Source organism: Eulemur rufifrons, chromosome 11, assembly GCF_041146395.1.
Source record: "Eulemur rufifrons isolate Redbay chromosome 11, OSU_ERuf_1, whole genome shotgun sequence".
NCBI lineage: Eukaryota > Metazoa > Chordata > Mammalia > Primates > Lemuridae > Eulemur > Eulemur rufifrons.
The window spans coordinates 5,350,370-5,371,477 of NC_090993.1; the positions used below are offsets into that span (position 1 = coordinate 5,350,370).

Genomic DNA, 21,108 nt, shown 5'->3' on the forward strand with positions numbered 1-21,108 from the left:
GCATTTTAACATACAAAAACATATCTGTTTTCTTCATTTGAATAAACCCACAGTAAAACAAAGGTTTTTGAGACAAAGAAATTTGAATATAGGCTAGGCATCATTTGATGTTAAAGAATTATTGTTAATATTATTAAGTATGATAATGACATAGTAACTGTATAAAAATATCCTTCATGGATCCACGTGGGTATTTATGGGTGAAATAATAGAATGTCTGAAATCTGTTTTAAATAATTCTGCAAAAGGAGAAGCAGAAGTGGAGGAAGAAAACAGATAAGAAGAAGAGGAGGAAGATGAAGAAGAGATGGAGAAGAAAAAGATGACAAAGAAGATAAAGAAGGTGACAACTGAAGACAGAGGAGTTGAGAGAGGAAAAATGTGATGATGGAATGGGATTGGCAAAATGATGCACATAGGTGACAGAAACGTGGGGATTCATGACAATATTCCCTTTACCCCCATGTGTTTTTAAATCCCCATGATGGAGTGTGTGTGTGTGTGTGTGTGTGTGTACCTACTGCCTACAAAAAATGTAATAAAAATCAAGGCACAGATTTCACATTAGCCTCTATTCCGAATGCTTTTTTTTTTTTTTTTTTTTTGGTGCAAGAAGCATCCTCTGAGGCTGACAAGAGTCCTCTAAGCTGAAAAGATACAAAGGAGTTGATGGGAAGGATAATCCGCCCATCGGTTCCTGACACAATATAAAGAAGAAAAGAAGAAAGTGGGTGGAAGAGACTGTCATTGTTACTCTCCTAACCTCCCCTTCTAATTATGCCAGAGTCAAGGCTCAGGTCATGAGGAAAATGATTTTGGTGGCCAACCATTTGCCCTATTTTGTATACATCAAAAAAGCTCTTGTTCTCGCCACATTCCAATCTCCCAGTTTCCCACCTACTTTAAAAATATATCAAATGGTCATCTTAAATAAAACATGAATAAAATGGCTATATTATGAAAAGCACCTTGTTTGCAAACCAAGAGATAACCTTCTTGTGATGCTGAAGTTTTAAAGTGATATATATAACACTTGAAAAATTAATACACTTTATATCATTGTAGGCATTTCAGATAAATCCTCACCATGCCCAGCTTTTAAAAGTTAAATGTAAATTTCTCTCTTGAGTGCAGATGGTGGCCAAGCAAAGTAGCTCTTTGGTCTTATAGACAGAAGGTCAGGTCATGGCTGAAAGACCAAAGAACAATTGCTGCTTTGCTACTCCAAATCATCCATGGAATGAGACACCACTACTCTCTTTTCTGAAACTGTCTGTTCAATACAAAAGAGTTACAAAGAGTACCTATAAGATTTCCTCACATTCTGTCCAAGAAAAAAATGGTAACAAGCACGTCACATCACAAACGTCTTGTAACTGCTCAGAGGTTCTATTCCTAAACTATGTTCTCCTAAAAAGGTACATCTCTATCTAAAAACTAATCACTAAAAATTATGATGATAATTGTTAACGATTCACTGCTATAAGGAAATGTTTGCAAATGAAAATTTCTTTAAAAATTCTGCAACTTTAGCTTCCATACTATGAGAAGTTAATTAAAATGAGATACAGTGCTGAAAGAAAAATATTGCAAACACTTCTAAACAAGTTCACTTACAAGTGATATTATACTCTACTTGTTCCTATAATTTCTTCCTCTAGAACATTATAATGGAATTTTAAATAATTCAGAGTCTCTTTCCTGCTATATTTTTACAGTTAGTACAAAATATTATGCTGGCAGAATGCTATAAAATAATATAAAAGGGATATAATAATGCTAGTGAGCATGCCCATATGATACCTTTTCAAAAAAATTATAATACATCAGGAAAAGAAAGTTATCCGTGATTGACTTAGTAGTCCAAGGCCTTGAGTCCCTGATAGAATTTTCTATTTTTCCATTCTACTATCAGGCACGCCCCCAACTGGATGAAATAAAATAGTTTCATTATTTGCACACATTAATAATGAAAAATCTTCTGAAATATTAAAACTTATAACACTTTGAATATAGTGATACAAAAGCAGAATTTTACTTTGGCTGCCAGGATTTTAATTTAACACTACGGATTTCAGTTATGACTTAAAAAACTTTTTGTACTAAATTTCATATTACTTTCATTTTCAATACTTTTCCCAATTGTCTTTGTGTCATTTGTCATAAAGAGTTGATTGGGTTGAAAAGGAAAATATGTTGGAAAATACAATAAAAAGCCTTGAACTAGAAGTATATTTGAAAAAAAATTTACTTGGCGCTACCTACTTCTGAATTCTAAAGTGATTTATTTAAAATATTGACACTATGAATTCAGTGTTATTATTTTAATTGAATTAGATTAAACAATCTGCTTTCATGGAATATAAAGAATGTGAGCCTTCGAGGTCCTGTACTGTCAGGTAAAAATAGAAAATCAAAAGTCAGCCCATGAGGACTGCCGCTCTAAAAAACTTTATCCATGTTGTCAATTAAAATTGAAGTATCTACTTGATCTCAACAAAGATATAAAACATCTGTTCAAACTGAAATTGAAGTAAGCAGCTTTTCTCCCCCAAACATTTCTAATGTCACTGTATTTAGGCTTCGTGAGCAAACGTATTCATGGTTATCTTAGTTAACACTGGTTTCACTCTGCCAACAATCAATTTGATTGACATATTTACATATCAACTCATCTCATCTTACGAATTTTAAACTTTTTCATTTAAAATTGGATTCAAGTTGGCATCTTTCAAGAACTTCATGTATGTATATTTTAGGTTCAAACTGTGCATTAGAACATTTTTTTTTTACTTTTGTAAGTAATAGATCCACATATCCAAATGTATATTTATGACCTGTCAGACTGGAATTTTATATGCATGCTGTTGTATTCTCACCACTTCATGTGAAAGGTGATAATTTTAGGCAACTATAAATGAAATTCTTTTAATAGTATAAACTGGATCATTCCATTAGTTAGAAACAATATAACAAAAATAAGTAACTCAGGAATAAAACTACATCAACTTCAGAAAGAACGTCAGTTATACCTTCAATCGCTGCAGTTTCGCCTCTGTATCTCTTACCTGATCTTTAATTTCAAGATCCCTGTTAGTTTTTGCTCTGTACTCTTTGTGCTCCTTTTCTGCCTCATCCTTCTGCCTTTGGGTTTTATTCAGCTGGTAGCGCATTTCTCCACACACCTGTTAGATTGTAAAAACTAGATCAATAGCTGCTAGAATCTACCAGGCAATGCCTGCAATTAGATCTTTTGGTGCCCCCTAGAGGTAAGATAGATAAAATACAATAGAGCTTTTCTAAGAATGGCATTTTTCATTAGAATATTCAATACCAGCCAGTTAAGATTCAGAAGCAACATCAGGGATTAGTGAGTCTAACAGTCTCAAATTGGAGATAAAGAAATGCATATAACTAAAGAATTTAAGTAATGTGCCCAAGATTATTTTATGTAAAATAACAGTTTCAATTGCATATTATCATCTAAATTTTAACTAAGTAAAAATAGTAATTAAAATATTAAGCTATGTTATTATTCATTCAAATTGCTATGGTTAAATGTTCACTCTACATTGTAAAATTTTCCTTTGAGAATTTCATCAGTTAAGCTTTTATTTAAGGTAATTTACAAAGGAATTTTCCTCTCAGCTAATAGACATGTTACTGATATTCAGGTTTATAATACCCAGTATTTACTGTAAGCTTTATAGATAACATCACTCTTATCATGCGCAATGCTAACTATGAAAGTTAAGGAAGATTTTTCTGGCAAAATTTATAGACTGGAACTAAGCACGTTCTGCACTTATAACTGTAACATTTAATATAAAGGGAAAATATGCTTTGAAGTGAAATAGTTTTAATATATCATTAAATAATAAATATACATAGTATCATAAAAGTGACGCATATCATCCTTTATACTTGACACTAAGAACTTTGTTTTATTTATTTTTTTTCCAATCCAGGGCCACTACAGATATAGAACTACATTTGGAAAATGTAGTTAGCAGATAAATCTAAACAAGGAAATTATGGGCCTTCTGAGATAACAATCTGTAGACAAATCAATTAATACACAAGTCTGCTAAGTCTGCTTCTAATTTACAAATACAGGTTTTTAAAAATCACATATTATCTAATGGTTTTATTTACTTAAAAGATTGTAATTTTGGTATTTCTCCAAAAGTAACAATTTTGGAAACATTAAAAATTAGCTTTATTATTACTGAGCTATTAGAATATACTAAGTTATAAAACCAATATGCATTTCAGCCAGGCATGGTAATATGTGCATGTGGTCCCAGCTACTGAGGAAGCTGAGTCAGGAGAACTGCTTGAGCCCAGGAATTTGAGGCTGTAGGCTGCTTATAACCACGTCTGCGAATAGCAACTGCACCACAGCCTGGGCAAGACAGTGAGACCCCATCTCTAAAAACCAAACAAATAATCAAAACTGAACCTAAAAAATACTTTAAAAATAAGTTAATCTGGGGTTACAGTTACAGTGACAAACCAGAAGAAAAAGTCAATAAGCTTCTCCCCAGTGGCCATATGAGAAAGCTAGAACAAGAATGAAATTACTAAAAATTCTACTTCAAATTCAAATACCTTCAATGTGTGAGAGTTGATTCTTCCCATTTCAAAAAATTGTAAATTTACAAAAGCTATTTTTTAAGGTAAATGCAATTTGAAAATTAAGAATGACTGGGAAAGAATGAGAGGGACCCTAATTTATTTTCTTTCTTAATTCTTCAAGATGCCAATCTATTTATATCTATGAATAAGATAGAAAAAATTCAAATTGATAATATCAGAAACTAATAATTACGCAACTATCATGTTTAAACTCTAACACCAATACAAATTTACTACATAACAGATGTCTAGAACATCAGGTTCTATTTAAAATTATTTCAGTCCTTAATTTTACTTTCAAAGTTCCTTTGTCTTACTACTTTCAGTTTTGCACTTGCTGAGTTTATCCATACCACTTAAGTTTCATTTAAAATAAATTAAATTAAATTGAATTAGAATTATACTATCTCAGGGTTGGAAGTAATCTCTTAGTCTAATCACTCATATGATGCTTGAATCTTTTTGGATAGTTCCAGAGACAGAGAACTCATTTTTTACTGCACCACATTTCAACAAAAAGTTTTCTCCCTATAATAAATTGAAACTATCTCACCACAGCTTTCACTCATAAATCTAAGTGAAGCATTTCCATCCCTCTGCACTTATTCCCTTACTGCCTCTCCTGTCTCCACACAAACACATCAAGTATATTGGCAAATATAACTTCTTAAACTTCTACACTAGCTAGCTCAAATTTTAGAAAGCAAATGGAGAATTATGGAAATTCAAAAAAAAAAAAGGGAAAAATTACTTCCTTTCCTAATATATAAGTTAAAATTAATTTTTATTACTGAATTATAGAGTAAAAATGGCATTACAATGTGTAAAAATTTAGGAAAATAGATTGATGAGTAAAAGGTAATATAGAATGGGTATATGTTAATATTTTAAACAAATCTATATTTAGCGGTGAAAAATAAATTGATTTCATTTATTACATTATGCATGCCCGCAGTTCCTTAGTTTTACAGCAATTGATTATTGAAATCTAAATGGACTTCCAGTATTTCTTAAAATATGCACCGTCTTTATTGACCATAGCTAGTAAAAACCATTAATCATTTTAGTTCTTGCTTCACAAGTTAGTGAGGCCCACAGCACAGACAATGCAGTATTTTAAAGAATAGATATAAGCACCAATAAAATAGACCTTGTAGAATTAGAATCTTTATTTTAGTAACTAAGTCTAAAAAAGAATGGGAGTTGAATTTTTTTGTATTAAGCATACTTTTCAAGTTGCAAATAAATGTCTTCGACAATTATTATAAAGCCTAACTCTATGCTATCTATGGCAAAAAAAAAAAATCACTCCTAATTAACTAATTTAGAGATACAAGCTTTATCAAATATTTAGTGATTAAAGTAATGTTAACTCTAATTTACAGGTCTGTCTCTGCCACTTAACCCTTAAGCTCTGTAAGATATTATTTGTATCTGATTCATCTTTGTATTTGCAGTACTCAGCTAAGGGCCTGCCTATTGTAGGTGAATGGTTGCTGAATGACTATTAGGTAGACTTTTATTATTCTTGAAATAACAAAACTTTTGTATTCCAAACTTCTTCCTGATAATAGTAAGAGCTGTACATTAAAATGTTTTTCAAAGACAATATTTATTTAAGCAACTATTAAACTAAAAGCTCTTTTTCTACCTTTGAGACATCCACTTCCTGAGAAGCAAGCTGTTTTTGAATTTCCTCTAGTTGATTAATAGCTGAAATCTTCTCCCTTGTAACTTTTTCCACCTGGGCCTCCAGCTGGGCAATATTCTCAGACAGCATCAACATCTGTAAAAGGAAATAAAAGTCCTAAACAATAATGCCATTTGACAAAATACATATTCAATCTTTCTTGAATTAGCAGATTCTGAGCATAGTCACTGGGCTCTATCTGGAAGTCATTTCTCTCTGGATTGGGTATGTCCATTTCTCCACCTCTTTGACTCATCTATCCCTCATGATTTGACATATGTACTTACCTCCTCTTTGTTCCCCTGGTCTTTAACTTCATTTTGGAAAATGTATGACAAGATGATAAAATGAAAGTTTTGGTTGAAACCCTAAGGTGACAGATATCAGATACCCAAGTACGTTATGGAATGGACTGCCATAAATGAGTTTCAGAGGAGGTGTGAAGGAATCAGACAACTCTTAAACCTTCTCCCACATGGAGGGCACACAAAAATTGACTGGGAGAGTTAGAAAGATACACTCAGAGGGAGCTACTGGTCTGGTACGACTCCCACTCCCCTTCCCCCAACACCAACAGAGAGGAGGCTCTGTGCAGCTCCCTTGTGTTGGCCAAATACCACTTGCCCTCCCACTATCTAGTTCTCCCCTATTTTTCCCATAGGATTCAGCTCAGCCATTGTCTCCCTCCTCCAGGAAGTCTTCCTTGACCTCCAATCTCCAGTACAAAATAGCTGCCCCTTCACATACTCAGGGTTAATATTCAGCTATTGTCCGCTGGGACAGGCCTGCCTGTAGTTTGTAGCCCTCGTCCATTCCCACTGATTGTTTGCTCATGCTATATTGATTGCTTAATATTTTGAATACCACTCTGGCATGTGCTCCTATAACCACCTCAGTAGATACCATCATCACAGCACAACCTCTGGATGCTTCTGTCGCAGCACGTATTTCACTGTTTTTAGTTGTCTCGTCGTTTCCTCATTACACTAGAAGTTCCTCAAGGGCGTGTTCCTCAAGAGGTACCAAATATTTGATGAATGAATGAATAATTAGAACAAATGGCTTTTCTGAGGAACTCTAGGGATATTAGGTTCTTAGTTTTCCTTCTCAGGATTAGAAATGCTTTTTAGATCTTAGCCTTCTCTTTTATAGTTTTTTGTTTGCAATTTTGTTTTGCTCTGCTCCAACAAAGTCAAACTTTTCTAGGCTCTTACTTTTTTACCTGTACTAGCAATTTTACAATGAGGAAGTGCTGCCTTAAAACAGAGCAAAACATACAGGAATATCTATCAGTTTTCATCTGTTAAAACAAGAACTGGTAACAAATTTCAAATAATGATATTTGAAATTTACCGTTGTACACTGACTGACGTGTGTGAATTCAGTTTTATAACTGAAATCAGTAACTAAAATTTTATGATAAAAATAAACATTGAACCAAAATTTTGGTAAATTAAGAAACTTACATCAGTAAAACCAAGATAGGTGTCTGCCTTTGAATTATATAGCTAGCTAAAGTTGACCCATGTGAAAATAGTGAGCCCAGGTATCTATTTCCTAATTTAGGGAGGCATATTAATTAACTTTTCTGAAGATTGTGAATTGTGTATTTGACTTATGGTTGTTTACATGTCCTTATTATTAAAAGATCGTCTACAAATCTAATTTGCACATAAAATTAGTTTTACTAATAAATGACAAAGTATCCTTGTGCACATTACAGTCTGAACCTAAAACTAACGGCCAAAAAAAGTTAAATATAAAAAATCAAAAATGTTAATGGAACTTCCTGTATTTAAAAATTCAAGATCATGAGTATACATATTATTAATGTATAATTATAGCTTTTCTGGAACCATACAGCAGCAACAAACTTTAATTACCAGCTACTAAAAGTCATATATTATTTATGCATTGATATATCTTACGGTAAACATTAACACTGCATGGTTTTCGAAGTAAATATGCAGACATGTATTTTGCTAATTGTAAATTCCAGTCCACTTCTATCATAAGGCATGTAACAAATCTCTCTCCTTCCTTATGTTTCCCTCCCTCTGCCACCCATCACTTCCTTCCTTTGCCCACTACCTGTCTGCTACCTCCTGTCACCCACTTCCTGAGGTCTCCCCTCCTGTTGTCACACCTTCTTTTCCCCCACGCCCACCATCTGGAAGTCAACATTACACGGCAGGGGCTTCTCCATCCACATCTGTTGCAGAGCCAGAAGTAACACAGACACAGCTGCAACACGGCTGGATGTCCAGGACGTTGACATCAGGTGAGTCCTTTAAACTTTGACAGGGGCAAGGAGGAGACAAGGACACCCAGGTTGGGAGAGCTCGATAGAAATTTCTGCAGCATAATCCCTAGTGTACTGAACATAGTATGAAGCAGTACTACCTGTACAAGACGTATAAGAATTAAGGATTCTAGCAATGGGCAATTATCAAGGAAAGCAACTGAGAAAATGTGTGGCCCGTAGGGGAGCTCAGAAAATATATGATCAATGACCGAATGAGCTAACAAACCTGAGTGACTCAGTGCGACCCAGGACCATTACTGAAGACAGCAAACAAACTCACAGCAAGCACTGCTCAGGAGGGAATGATTCAAACCCATCTAGGTAGACGGCATCTGCTCTCCTACAGCTTCCCACACAAATGGAATTTTTTAAAAACGGAGAGAAAGGAAAGAAGAAAAAAACGTAAAAAGAAAGAAAGAAAATCTGTAAGTCTCACAAGAATTCCAACTGATAGGAAAGCCGGGATGCTTGCTCTAGTACTCATGATGTTGTGACTGATTGGTCAGTCTCTCTACTAGATTAGGTCCTTGTGCTAGGCACTGTGATACGCGTTATCTCTTTAAATTCCTTTGGAGGAAAAAATTACACTGAATCAATTTTCAGTTGAAAAAATGAGATTCAGAAAACTAAGTTAACTTGCCCAAATTCAAGCTGGGCTAATATAGTTCAAGCCTATCTGCCTTGAAGGTCCAAGAAATCTAAGCAGTAAGAATATTTCTTTCTTTCTCTAAAATAATAATGATTATAGCCATGAGCTAAAATTTATTAAATGCTTACAGTAAGCCAGGCATTATATTAGGTATTTTTAAAACATTAGCTAATTTAATCCTATCTATTAATTTAATGAATACTAATTTAATCCTTAAAGTATTATCAACTTTATTCTGTACTTCTCTGAAATTTAGAGGTTAAGTGAATGGTTTAAGGTCACAGAAAGGTCAAGTTGGATTCAACCCTAAATGCTTTTACTCCAAGCCACTTTCTACCATTTCCTGGTGAGAGCACTTGGCTCAGTGCTAGGACCACTGTCAGCTCTTTATTCGTACATCTTTATGTAGGACAGGACCTTGAGATCAAATGTTAGCCAAGGCTTACTGGGGACAAAATAAACTTAAATGACTAAGACTCAGAAATGCACTGTATTTCCACATTTCCAGCACCACCTTTATTCATGAAATACCTTCAGTATAAGAGAGGGTTCTATTACATATGAAAGTACCTTAAATACTGCCAGGTACATTTCAGTCTTCCTTTTGCCTTTCTTATCATGAATTCTCAACATACTTTTATATGATAGAACTCCTCAGCAAGGCAAATGGTTTCCACTGAACAAACCAAAAATAAAAATCTCCTAGGTGTGAACAATAGCTGGTCTTTGCCAGGGACACCACTCTCTGTCACACGCGACACTCAATTCACAACCTCATCTCCCTCCACGCCTTATTCATGTTGGTTATAGGCAGTTATATCCTGCGTTTCTCAATCCTACCTATTCTTCCAAACTCAGTTAAAATGCCATCTTCTTCACAAAGCCTTCCATGAGCTCTTGTAGACAGGGAATCAGTGCTGGTCCTCTGAACTCACAGCAATTTAGTCACACCTTTCCAATAGCACAGAGACTTTTTTCTTTTCCTTGTATTTCATTCATTCATCAAATACGTATTTAGCACATTTTATGTGAGAGGAACATACCAAGCAATAAAGGAGATTAATAGACCATACAAGCGAGAGACTCACATTGCATTAGGGGGAGCAAACTATTCAACAAGCATCTGCAATACACTGAGTTATGGGAGACCATAGGGGAGGATCCCAATTCAGCTGTGGGAGGCTCTGGGAGGAGGTGGTGTCAAGAACTCGGAAGGATCAGATTATCTGTTACCTAATGGCTCCAATTTTCTTTGTTAGGTAAGTAACGCTCTCTACTGAGAATGAGATTAAGAACCACTTGGAAAAATAAGCACCACCATCAAGTTGGTTTTAACTGACCAACACCCAAGTGCACATATAAGAATAACATTCATCGGGCACTGGGCAAATGGGAGTGGGGAGAAGGGGATGGGTATATACACACATAATGAGTGCAATGAACACAGTCTGGGGGATGGACACGCTTGAAGCTCTGACTCAGAGGGGATGGTTGGGGGCAAGGGCAACACACATAACCTAAACATGTGTACCCCCATAATATGCTGAAATAAAAAAAAAAAAGTCCCATGAGGAAAAAAAAAAAAAAAAAAGAACCACTAGATTAGTAGAAAGATGGAGAGAATGAGGGGTAAAGTGGTATGGTAGAGAATTTGAGAAGAATAAAGTGATTTGAAATAGTCTTTGGAAAATGGGTCCAAGATAACCATCACTTTCCACCTGGACAACTATAATTACCTCCCACCTGATCTCCAGGCATCTATTCTGGTTCTCCTTCCAATCTATTGAAAAAATGATTTTTCTCAAATATAAATGGCGTCGTGACATTGTCCAATTTAAAGTCATTCAATGCCTTTCCATCGCTTTTTGGATAAAATTTAAAATCCTTCACATAGATTTTAAGGCTATGCCTAATTTGGTCCCAGCATACTTCTCCCAACTCATCTCCCAGTACCCTGTCCCTCATTCCCTATGCTCCAGCCATCGTGGCCTTCTCTGTATTCCTAGAAAGTATAATATGATGTTTTCCAGCGTCAGAGTCTTGGGTATGTTGTTTTCCTGGGCCTGAGACTCTCTTCCCCTCAACTCTTCACTTGACCACTCCTTCTCAACCCTTTCGGGTCTCATTTTTCAAATCTCTTTCTGAGGAAAGTCTTTCAGGACTGGCTGGACTTAAGTCCAACCCCCCTGTTACACATTCTTATGGTGCCCTACACTGAACCTTTATGGTTTTGTCACAGTGATAATTAAGAACCCATTTATGAAAATATTTGTTTAATGTCTGTCCCTCCTACTGTCCTGCAAGTTTCATGCGGGAATTGCACTGGTCCTGTGACTACCACATTCCAAATCCTTCCAATTAATATCTGTCGAGTGCTGAATGAATGGGAGAGGGAGGAATGCGTAGGAGGAGTGCTGGAAAGCACTGGAAGAACATGGCCACGGAAGGCCCTCAGTGTACAGCAGTGCCAGCTGCAAGACTGTGGGATTTTCACCAGCTGAGACCAGCAAGCCAGGGCAGAGAAAGCAGGCAGGAGACTGACCTACAGTAGGGTTTTGACACACAATTTTCTAAAAAGCGTAAGAAGACAAGGGAGTTTATAGTAAATGTCTCAGTTTACCCATAAGCCTCAAAACACACTGGGCAGAAGTTGTGATTTTTCTCTTTATATATCCTTACACCTGCACATTGCCTTGCACACTGCAGATACTCAGTAGATATTTGCCGAATGAGTTAATTATCACACATTGGAATATTATAACAACACAGCATTTGGAGTACAAGCTATGAGTCGACTTCTTAAAGAAAACATGTAACACAGTTGTTTTGATTACTTCATGGACCACATCTTGCTTAATTTTACTCTATTTGCAAATTTAAAGCGAGTTCCCACTAAACTCTATATTCCAGTGTGTTACCGTTTTTTTCAAACCCTGCCTACTTCACGTTATCTGTTTCTTTTGCCTTTAATTTCTCCCTTCATCTGGCTGCAGTCACTATTCACCACGTAATCTGTCAGAAGTGATTTCATACAGAGTGTATAATTATTAGTTTGTTGTTGTTGTTGTTGTTACTTGGTTTCTTACAAGTGTTTTAACTTCTGCATGTTTAATTTGGGGGGTAGGGGCCTGAGCAACATAGCGAGACCCCATCTCTATGAAAAATAGAAAAATTAGCCTGGTGTGGTGAAATGCATTCGTAGTCCCAGCTACTTGGGAGGCTGTGGGAGGATGTCTTGAGCCCAGGAGTTTGAGGGTGCAGTGAGCTATTATCATACTACTGCACTCTAGACCAGGTGACAGAGCAAGACCCTGTCTCAAAAAACAAAAAAAAATTGGGAGATAGGGGAGAAAGTTGGGGTGTTATCTCTCCTTGATTTAGCCAAGGTTGAAATAAAATCCAGGTATCTTCAGAGTATCTGCTCTCCTCTGGTAAACATGAGGAGAGGGAATCCAGCAGAACAGCAGGATAAAGTAAATCTCATAGTTTCATAATATGGAATCTAATTGACTATTCTATTTGAAAAGGTCAGAGAATAAACTTCATTGAGAAATATACGGAAAAAATAGAATATTTTTACAAACTCTAAATTGTAAGAAATTTAACTACTTATAATAAAGGTTCTAAAATTTAAAGTTCATTCAAGAACTACAGCTTATAGAACCATCAATGAAATCACAACAAACATTTCTTCTGCCACGTGGATAAACGCAGAGTCCTTAAGTACCTTTGAGCCCATGTCCTCCCTTTCTTTTGTGATTTCTTTTCTCATCATTTCCTTTGCAAAGGCCCTTTTCTCTTGCTGAGATGCGAGTTCCTTTTCAAGTCTCTCTCTCTGCCTCTCCAGCTCACTCTTTAACTGCTCACACTGGATTAAAGCCTGCCAGGATAAAACAGAATAAAAGGGGAGTTTAGAATTTGGAAAAAACAAGGGGAAAATTACATAAGCTTTAATTTTATTTAAAATAGTTAAAACTCACTATTAAGTCCATTGGAATAATTTTGTATTTATTTATCAATACCACTTACTCATCGAAAATAGTATCTAAATGCTACATTTATTCACATATTTCAATTTTTATAATTAAGGCTACATTAGCTAATCAACTATAAAATTCAGGTTATGAACCTTGATGAGGGCCACAGATGAGTCAGAATTTTGTAAAAGGGGATCAGAAAAACCAAGTGCTCTAGTATTCTCAATTATATAGCATATGTATACTACATGAACTATATAAGTATCTGATTTAACTAATTTCTTATTTGCTCATGGTTAAAAATTCTTTGAATACTTTAAATGATAAACAGATCAAAATTTTAAAATATATCATTACATATAGGCATCTATTGTTTAGTGCTATATAATAATCATATGTCCTTAAATATAAGTAAAATAAGATTTAGTTCACTCCTCTTATAAAGTGAAGTAAAAATTATATAATAATAAAAAGTTAAAATAAGGAAAGACTCAAAACAGAATTCACCTAGTTTTATGAAGATCATCATCCTCCAGTTCTAGTAAAAGTCCATAATTGTCCTTTAGTCTAAAATTTCCCACTCTGCATTTCCAGAAATAAAAACTCTCCAAGTTCCTTTTGGCCACATTTACAATATCTTTATTCATGATACCCAATAATAAAATATGACTTCAAAACCTCAATTTTTAAAAATCCAAATAAAATTAAGGTGCTATTGTATCTCAGTCTTTTCTCAGGGGCTTTTGTCCACAATATCCACCTTACCCACCCTCTCTTTTCCTCTGAATTGGTAGAAAGGAACCCAAGTCTTGGATGATGATACATTTGATAGCCACATTTGATGCTAATGGAGATGGAAATGGTCTCAGTAAGCACTGTAAGTTTTATGCATAGTTATGCTTCCCTCTGGTGAAAGCTACAATAAATACAGACAATAAATATCTAGGATATGTGAATTTTCCTCTCTTTATCTCGAAAGGATTAAACTTCAATTTCTTTTGGTCTCTTCTGAAAAGTTTCTGTACTCCCAGGCATAACATATGAGGGAAAAATTCAATTGTCTCAGATTAACTGATAAACAAACATGACAACTAAACAATGATTCTCTTAGGGAGGTAGCCCCAAGTCCAATTCTAGTTGAGAATGCCTGGAAATGGAAATTTTAAATTAGATTTTAAAAGGAATGAAAAAGTATAATTTTTCTATAATTTAAGCCCTTGGAGCTTGAAAGACTATGAGTTAGTGACTTTTGTGCTTCAAAATGCAATTGCTCTTGTGAAAAATATTTTATATGAATCTAATAAAAATGTTCATAACTGGCTGATATAACTAATACCACTGGTATGTATGAATAAAATGGTTATTGACTATAAACCAATCAAAAGTTTTCCAATGGAACAAAAACTCAGGAGTCAATATCATTACATACAGGAGTAGTGGAAGAGACTGTTGAAGATAAAAAATCAGGCTACCGTGAAGAGCAACAAAAGAATCAACTCAAACAACTCAATCAACTCAGGAACAAGGAACACTAAATGATCCTGACAGGATAAGAGGCCTAGTGCCAAGAGAAGATGATACAGCAAAAAGTATAAAGTAAGAAGTTGTAAGCCATTGCAGCAGCCTTGGTTTTGTGGATCGCCTTCTATCAGGACTGGCCACCACCAATGGGTGATGAGTAAGTATGAAAGGAGTATTGAGACACTGAGTGAGAATATTAGGATAAAAACCGGTTATTGATGTCTCTTGGTGTGGAGCCAATAATTACACATTATATAATGGCTTTTACTTTTATTTGTTTTAATTTGACATATACGCCTGGTCACAGTGAAAAAAAACATTAAGGCTTAGCAACACTTGGAATTAGAAAAGTGATTTAATCTTTCTAAAGATAATCTCTCTTACAATGGACCTCACACACTAAAAGATTTGGGTCCACTAAACAAATATTTATACACTATTTCCATTAAAGCTTTCCCTTTTAATTCTAGGGTTACCTCTCCTAGTTTACAGAATCCCAGCTGATGTGGGTACCCTCTGTTTATACTCACCCAACCATTCAGTAAAGGCATAACACCTGAATTCTCAAAGGCGAGGTCAGTGAACAGTCAAATAGGATTAACGATAGGCCTTCTTAGTTTACCAAGTTAATTTGGGGCCTGCAGCTGTTGTTTCTCCCAGGTGTTGTTTCTCCAAGTTACCAAGGTGGTGGCTTCTCCCTTTCTCCAAGCACAACCCCTTCCTTGGTGGAATCGGCCGTAGGTCTTGGGGAGTTGGAGAATTACACTTTCCTCCCACCCAGCAGACTCAATCCTCAAGGGACCTTTTCTTTTCTGGGGAATTTCATTTGTGGTAATTGTATGCTGACCACATTAACACATTTTTCAAAACATAATTTATTGAACTTGATATTCCAAGTTCTGGTTTTGTTAAGCCAAAGGGTATTATGCACTACTACCTTAATGGAGTCAAAACATTTTCCAAAACAAAATTTATATCTAGTCAACTAAACTATTAAAATAGAAAACGTTTTGTAGGACATATAAAAGTCCTTCTTAACTGCTAGGGTTAATTTTCTGGAAATTCTTGTGATAGAACTAATCGTGACTAAATAATAAAGATCAGATGAGATTTTGGAGCATTTCAGGTTGCTAAAAAAAATCTTATGAGAAATATAGAGCTCACACTATTTAACATGAACTTTAAAACTTATAAACATGTTTTCAATTTTATGAAACAAGCCCATAAAATAGAAATTAACATATTTTAAACATTTAACTTACAAATAATGCAAACTATTGATTTTAATTTATAAACCCTTGCTTACCAGAAACTTATCAGTCTATCACTATCTGCCATTTTCAAGATATTTATAATTTCTTTTTGTTTTGCAGCAGATAATGTGCGTATCAAGAAGCATTATTTTCTGTGCCTGTGACTACAACCAAATGCTCAATGCTTTTCTGATTTTCTTTTTACTCCAAGTTTCTAATTACTGCCTTTCTGATTGACTGTAATCCAAGAAACAGAATATTTTGGATATTTGAAAGGGGGGGGGCAAAAGTTTTTGCAAACATTTATTTAACCTACTGGGTTGGTATGTTTTTTAAAAAAATCTTCCTTTAGAGGGTAATCTCCTGACAGATATGTTCATGGTAACTTCATACCAAAGCCTGTGCCTTAAGCCCTCCCACATACCTTTTAATAATTTCCCTTGCTATACAAGCAGGCAGGTCTCAGGCCTAGCTAACCTTTTCACCTGCTTCTTGTAGCATTACCAGGGTGCCACTGCAAGAGCCTCTACTTTTCCACCCTTATTTATTCCCAGGTTAATTTTTTTTTCTTTAAAATTATCCCCAGTTGTAAAACTTACAATTTTCAAACAGAAACATTTATTGAGCACTTACTATGTGCTAGATATTTTGCTAAGTAGCTTACTTGGATGAATTTATTTAACTCCCTCAATCATTTTTAAGTCGTTCTTATCACTCAGCGGAAGAAACTGAGCTTCTGAGACATTTAGTAACTTCCCCAAATCACAGACCTAGAAAGTGGAAGAGTAAGGAGTTGATCCAAGGTAGTTCCATACTAGAATCTCTGCATGGCATGGAAATTTTCTAATATCACATATTTCTTTTCTTATAAAATCCTCAGGCATTTTTACTGCCACTGTGAATGTAAATACATAAAATAATTCCATTTACTTAGCATGCAATATGCAAAGCGAACACTAGATGGCAACAAAGGCCAAGGAACTAAAGAACAAAGTACCCATTCCATAGTTCAGTAATAAAAGCAGTTGGTTTTAAAATTAAAGTATGTATGTATGCCATCTGACTTTTTAATACTCTTACAAGGCACAAATCCTAATGTATTTTAACACAGCTTTTAGATAAAAACTACTAAACTCGAATTACATTTTGTAAAGTGCTCAATAATCAATCCTTGCATTGATTATTCCTAATTTAGGGAAAATGCTATAGATTCATGATACACAATAGCCTTGCTTGTTCTCAACTGTTAAATTTTAAAAAGTATTAATTATGAAACTTCACATTCATATTTAAAACTAATAATTGACTTAATTCAATTCAACAAACATTTATTGTACAATTAAGATGCAAATTGTCATGTGGGGAATACAATGATAGATGTCACAGACCTGACTTTCAAGGTCTTTTGGTGGAAAGAACTATGTAAACAGCCACCACAATTATACACAACATCAACAGGAATAGAGAGGAAGAAGAGATTAATTCAAACAAGAAGGGGCTGGGGAAAACTTCTGGGAAGACTGCCACCTGAGCTTAACCTCATCGGTTGCATAGATATTTCACAGCTGAACACAGGGCAGAAAAGTATAGCACAATCAAATTCATGAAAATGGTCAATTGTATAATAGGTCCTGTTCTGGAAGCAACACAACTATATGAAAGAGTGTTGTAAAGGGTAAGTCTAGGAAAGTCGGAGTGGGGCCAGATTGTGAAAGATCTGAAAAGTTATGCTAAGGAATTTGTCTTTTATTCTACTGCAAGAGGGGAGCTACCCGAATAGGGAGATCTATAATTCAGGAAGACTACAGCACCATTGTGAAAGATATACTGCAACTGGAAGAAATCTGATGGAAATCAATCAGAAAGCTATTGCAGTAGTCTGCACAGGCTGCATGAGAGTATGTGAAGACGTAAACCAGGGCAGTGATGTAGGAATGGAAAGGTGGGCGTAACTAAACAGGAGACTTTAAAAAGAGAGAGAGAGAGAGAGAGAGAGCTCGGCAACTGATTGGATGTCGAAGAGCGAGTGATGGGGAAGAGCCAAGGTATTTAAAGAATGCAAGCCAGGGCTGTTGTTAAGATGGTGATGCCATTATCTGAGAAGTTAATACAGAAAATGGTAGAAGGAAAAGGAGTAGTAGAGCGAATTAATAATTTGGTGGTAAAGAGTTTCAGATGCTAGTAGAATATCATCCATATAGAGATCTTGTAGCAGCAAGAAATGCAGGGCTGAAGCTCAGGGGAGCAGTCAGAGCCATAGGTGCAAGGTGGGGTGTTACAAATGACGGTAATATTTAGCCACAAAAGGACACACGAATCCCAGGAGATCAGGGCAACATGGCTAGGAACTGACTCTGAGTAATGTCTACATTTAATGCTTGTGTGAAACAAGTTAAAGGAAACTTAAGAGGAGCAATACAATGTGGACCTACGAGAGTAAAATATCAGCTAAATCAAGGGAAAGGGATGATATGTTAGGATAGGACAGTTAATGGCTTCCAAAACTACAGTTTGAGTCAAATGTGGATTGAGATGAGGTCACAGGGTTTGGTAATCAGGAAGTGAATGGTGATCATTAAGCGAGCAATTCAGTATCGTGAAATCACATTACAATCTGTTCAAAGCCTGACTGCAATGTGTTCGGAAGCGAAAGGAAAGCTACCAGGGTAGACAACTGTTTGGAAAAGTCTGCCAGTGAAATGATGGACAGAAGGTAGTAAATTGAGTGGAAGATGATCGTGTGAGGGCTGCTTTTTGTTTAAACAGGAATAACAGCTGTAGATGGGATGAGGGGGAAAAAGAGTGGAGAGGAAAGGAAGGACAGAGGATGCAAGAGAGATGTGACGGCAAATGGCTCAGGGTCCCTGAAACCCTAGAAATAGGAGACATCAAGAACCAAGAGGACGAGCTTCATCTTGGGAAATTAGAGAGCCAGAAAAGCAAGGAAAAAAATGAGTAGAAGAGATATTGGAAGAGGAGAAGATGTTGAGGAGGCTGTGGTCAGTTGGTCCTAATCTCAGTCAAGTGAGAAGTGGGTCACCTGAGAGAGGTACTGGCAGTGGAGTTGGGGGAGTGGGGAAAGTGGAGTTCCTGGGTCGAGAATTTAAGGTAGCGAACTGCAGAGAAAAGAAATGTTCAACTGGACTCGTAACCACTGAAGGTGACCAGTGTTACTCCAGTGGAAATCATTCAGTGGCTTTCTTAAGTGACTTTCTTCAGCAATCCTTGGTAGGTTAAAAGTAGCAATAGGGGGGAAAAAATGTATGACTGGGCTGAATTTTCAGTGAGCACTGGCAAAGTAGGTAAACTGGAAAGATAAGAATAAAGGAATTCTCTGATGCTAGTGAGAATAGAATTGCAATTCCCTTCATCAATAGATGTTTACTGAGGACCTATTATGTGCCGAGCACTGTGCAAGATGCTAAATAAGTCCCTTACTGTCATAGATTTTAAAGTTTAATGAAGGATACAGACAAATAAGCCATAATAATGCATTTTGATAAATGCCATAATACATAGTGGTTCTCAACTATGTATCATGGGGAAATTTTGCCCTCCAGAGCAATGATGTCTGGAGATATCTTTGGCTGTCATAACTTGGGGGGTGCTACTGGCATCTAGTAGGTAGAGGCCAGGAATGCTGCTAAGCATCCTACAGTGTGAAGGACAGCCTCCAAAATAAAGAATTATGTACCCCAAAATGTCAACAGTGCCAAGGTTGAGAAACCCAGCTATAAAGGCACGTAACAGGTACATCAAATCTAGACATGGGACATGAGAGATTTTCTAGAGAGAGTGCCATATACGCTAAGAAATGTCAGGATGGAGAAAATATGCAGGCAGCGGAGTGGAAAAAAATTTGCATGGCATGTACAAAGCTGTAAAGCACGTACAAAGCTGTAAAGCACGTACAAAGCTGGAAAAATTTGCATGGCATGTACAAAGCTGTAAAGTACGTACAAAGCTGGAAAAATTTGCATGGCATGTACAAAGCTGTAAGGCATGTACAAAGCTGGAAAAATTTGCATGGCATGTACAAAGCTGGAAGCCAGAAAGAGCATAGGATAATCAGCGGTACCATAATCATCACCACGACCACCACCACCACCACCACCACCACCATTTTTTATTAAGGAAATATTTTGCACCAGGCTTTCTACAAGATAACGGATATACATTTTAAAATGGAGTTCTCATTAACAATCCTGTGAGTCAGATATTTCTCCGTTTTACAGATGAGGAAAAACCGAGGCACAGAGAAGCTAAGTAACTTGTCGGAGGTCACGTGGCCAGGGAATGGTGGGGCCGGAAGTTGAATCTAGGTCTGGCTGACTGTGACAAGCCCATGCTCGCTCACTGAACTCTCCTGCCTTCGATGATGGCGGAGTCACCGGGGGGACGGGGTGTGAGAGGGGAGAGTAACAGGCAACACTGCAGGGGAGAAGGAAGCCACGTTCTGACGGACCTCCTGAGCATGTGAAGGAATCTGGAGATCGTCCTCAAGGCAGTGGAAATTCACGGAAGGGTTTTAAATCAAAGAATCAAACGATCACATCTCTCTTTAAGAAAGAGCACTTCTGGCTGCAGTCCAGAGAAAGGAGTGAAGGAAGGCAGGCAAGTTAGGAGGCTGTTGCAATACATAAATCCAGAGATTGCTGTACCCCGAACAAGTGTTAGCGAGGAAAAAGTTCCAGAAAACTTCAGATTTGCACGGAGTAACTGGTTAAAAGTTAGGGGTGAAGAGAAAATGACACCCAGTCATCCAATCAGAGCACGTTGGTGGACAAAGGTGCTCTCAGTGAGTTAGAGAACACAGCAGGGGCGGCAGATTCGGGGGAGTAGATATCATGAGTTCAGGTTGAGACTGGAAAATTCATACTCAAGTGGGAAGAAAAGAAGACAACGATGGAGACAACAGATAAAATGAGAGATCAAAAGAGAGAATGGTGAAGAGGCCCAAATGAGGACACAGAGCAGATCTACCTTTGATAGGGAAGAAGAGAAAAGGCTCTCGTGAGAGAGAGAGAGCATCTTCGGAGTTTGAGATCTTAGCGGCACTTCAGTTCACACGGGAG

At 36.4% G+C, this 21,108-nt stretch overlaps 1 protein-coding gene across 3 annotated transcripts in view; it reads right to left on the bottom strand.

Moving 5' to 3' along the window:
- SDCCAG8 (SHH signaling and ciliogenesis regulator SDCCAG8) overlaps positions 1–21,108 on the bottom strand; it is a 202,155-nt gene that overhangs the window by 141,764 nt on the left and 39,283 nt on the right. For all 3 annotated transcript variants that reach the window (XM_069484544.1, XM_069484546.1, XM_069484545.1), the window contains 3 exons: positions 13,010–13,162; positions 6,290–6,424; positions 3,069–3,185 (listed from right to left, as the gene is read on the bottom strand). In XM_069484544.1, coding sequence (XP_069340645.1) covers positions 3,069–3,185; positions 6,290–6,424; positions 13,010–13,162 — 405 coding nt within the window. The remainder of the gene's footprint in view (positions 1–3,068; positions 3,186–6,289; positions 6,425–13,009; positions 13,163–21,108) is intronic.